This window comes from Corapipo altera, unplaced genomic scaffold, assembly GCF_003945725.1.
Source record: "Corapipo altera isolate COAL_440 unplaced genomic scaffold, ASM394572v1 301, whole genome shotgun sequence".
In the NCBI taxonomy this organism is placed as follows: domain Eukaryota; kingdom Metazoa; phylum Chordata; class Aves; order Passeriformes; family Pipridae; genus Corapipo; species Corapipo altera.
This window is the reverse complement of record NW_020884926.1, coordinates 5,939,178-5,942,220: the sequence shown is the minus strand read 5'-3', so window position 1 is coordinate 5,942,220 and position 3,043 is coordinate 5,939,178. Positions and strand designations below refer to the sequence as shown.

General features: G+C 51.0%; 1 protein-coding gene across 2 annotated transcripts in view; it reads left to right on the top strand.

Annotated features, from left to right (window-relative positions):
• SLC2A1 (solute carrier family 2 member 1) overlaps nucleotides 1-3,043 on the top strand; it is a 9,487-nt gene that overhangs the window by 1,840 nt on the left and 4,604 nt on the right. For both annotated transcript variants that reach the window (XM_027658164.1, XM_027658163.1), the window contains exons 2-3: nucleotides 1,994-2,154; nucleotides 2,618-2,858. In XM_027658164.1, the coding sequence (XP_027513965.1) occupies nucleotides 1,994-2,154; nucleotides 2,618-2,858 (402 nt within the window). The remainder of the gene's footprint in view (nucleotides 1-1,993; nucleotides 2,155-2,617; nucleotides 2,859-3,043) is intronic.

Genomic DNA, 3,043 nt, shown 5'->3' with positions numbered 1-3,043 from the left:
GGGACACAGGATTGAGGTTGGGATGCAGGATGGGGTTGCCTGGGGAGGTGTAGGATTGGGATGGGAATGCATCAGGATGCGTAGAGAGGCATTGGGGCACGGGATTGGGATGCATTGGGATGAACTGGGGTGCAGGACTGGGGTTGGGATGTAGGATGGGGTTGCACTGGGATAAACTGGGGTGAAGGATTGGTGTTGGGATGCATCAGGGCTGGCATGGGAATGGACAGGGATGCAGCCTTGGGATGCTCTGGGATACATTGGGGCACAGGATTGGGATTCATTGAGGAGCAGGCTGGGGATGCATCCAGTGCTCTGCAGAGAGGAGAGAGAAGCGAAAAATCCTCCAATTTTTGGGGAAGCCAAATTGGTTTTTTTACCCTTCTCCCTTTAAACTCATTTTTTCCTACTCTCTCCCAGAAAAGTCGAGCTCTTGCATGCGTCTCATTTTTCAGGAGGAAGAGACAGGAGGGGGTGTCTAGGTGTTATTTTCAGAGACCCCCCACGCCCCCACCAAGATCTTGAGCCAGCCCAGGCTTCTCCAATAATCCTCTCAATTACTTGTTTTGGGAATGTTGGGAAAAGGGAAAGAAGCATCCAAACCTCCAGGTGAAGCTGGAGGGAAAGAAATCTCGTAATCCTGGAAATTCTCCTGGTTTAGGTGCTTTGGAAAAGGAACAGCTTCAAAAAATAGTGATATTATTGTAGTTTTTAGCCCACCTGATGTCCAGCAGAGCAGGGAATCTCCTCTCCTTCCAGCTGGGCTTGGTGGTGTGTATTATGGAGCCCTTTGATGAGGTGATTTGGGTCTGGGTGACCCTTAAATCCTGGAATTCCAGAAGGATTTGGGTTGGAAGGGCCCTTGAAAAGGGTCATTTAGGCCAAGCCTTCACCATGGGCAGGGACAGGAATTTATGGAAGCTGTTGGTGGTGGGGAGGCTTTAAAAAGAGATTAAAAAAAGATACAAAGTATATATGAAAATATCCAAAGTAGGTTTAAAAGATACAAAGTATAAATATGAAATAACAAAGTATACATAAAATAGCAAAGTATATATAAAATATCTATATATATAAAATATACAGAGCATATATGAAGTAACAAAGTGTATATACAAAGTAACAAAGTATATATAAAATATACAAACTGTGTATAAAATAACAGTATAAAAATAACAAAGCATCTAAAATAACAAAGTATACATGAAATTTACAAAAAACGCATGACATATACAAAAATACACTATATATATAAAAGATGCAAAATAGATATAAAATATACAGCAGATGTAAAATCTGCAATAGATATAAAATAGCCAAAATAGATATAAAGTAGGCAAAATGTATGAAGTAGGTAAAATGTATGAAGTAGGTAAAATGTATGAAGTAGACAAAACATATAAAATACACAAAATATATATAAAATACACAAAATATATATAAAATACACAAAATATATATAAAATCTAGATAAAAAGATGTAAGAAATATAAGCAGGGTATGTGAAGGTGGTATTTCAAACCAAACGTGTTTGGTCTCAGCGTTGCAGTGCTCCGGAATCACGGCACAGATAGCATGTTATGGAATTACTGTGGGGAAAACACAACCCTGGAACCCCAATTCCAGGAGCGTCCAAGGGGCTGGGAACTTCTCGGGACCTGCTGCTGTGTTCCTGCCCTTCCTGCTGCTCTCCCAGTGCCGGCTCATCCTCCCCGGTGCCCCGGGGAGCGGCGTGACCTGCCCGTGCCCGGCGAGGCGGCAGCGGGGTTTTGGCAGCGCCGAGCGTGTCCCTCCCCGGGCAGGGCGAGCCCAGAACCCGTCCGGCTGCATTTCCCCCACGCATCCCAGCAGGTCCCTCCCTGGGGCTGGAGCCGAGCCCCGGCGGCTCCCGCTGACGCATCGTCTTGTGAGCTGAGGTGGCCGAGCCCTCGTGGCTCTGCCGGTGGCACGGGCGGGTTTAACCCGGGCCTTGGCTTCTCCCGCCGTTTTCCAGGTGATTGAGGATTTCTACAACCGCACGTGGCTGTACCGATACGAGGAGCCCATCAGCCCCGGCACCCTCACCACGCTCTGGTCCCTCTCCGTCGCCATCTTCTCCGTTGGGGGCATGATCGGCTCCTTCTCCGTGGGGCTCTTCGTCAATCGCTTCGGGAGGTGAGCACAGAGCCTCGTGGGTCCCTGGAGGGTCCGTGGTGGGTCCATGGTGGGTCTGTGGTGGATCCATGGTGGGTCCCTGGAGGATCCGTGGTGGATCCATGGTGGGTCCCTGGAGGATCCGTGGTAGGTCCATGGTGGGTCCCTGGAGGATCCGTGGTAGGTCCATGGTGGGTCCCTGGAGGATCCGTGTTGGGTCTGTGATGGATCTCTGGTGGGTCCACGGTGGGTCTGTGTTGGGTCCCTGGGGAAACTGGTGGATCCATGGTGGATTCACGGTGGGTCTGTGGTAGGTCCCTGGGGCATCCATGGTGGATCCATGGTGACCTTCAACGAGGGGGTTGTGCAGCCTCACCCCGTGCTGGCATCCCACTAGGGTGGATTTGGGCACCTCCCTCCTGCCCAGGGCTGGTGTTGGGGTTCTCCCGGTGTTCCTCATGGCCCTTTTCCCATCCCTCCCCAGACGCAACTCCATGCTGATGTCCAACATCCTGGCCTTCGTGTCGGCCGTGCTCATGGGCTTCTCCAAAATGGCTTTCTCCTTCGAGATGCTCATCCTCGGCCGCTTCATCATTGGCCTCTACTCCGGCCTCACCACCGGTTTTGTGCCCATGTACGTGGGTGAGGTGTCCCCCACTGCGCTCCGGGGGGCCCTGGGGACCTTCCACCAGCTGGGCATTGTCCTGGGCATCCTCATTGCTCAGGTGAGTGATGGAGAACTTTTTATGGGGGGTGTTTCCCCTGTTTTTAGCACTGGTGCTCGAAAGGTCTGCAGGGATGAGGTACTGTAGGTCTGCATGGCCCTCCAGGTGGAGCTGGGGTGGGATGGTTGGAGCTGGAGCTCAGCAGGAGCAGGGTTGGGATGGTTGGAGCTCAGCAGGAGCAGGGT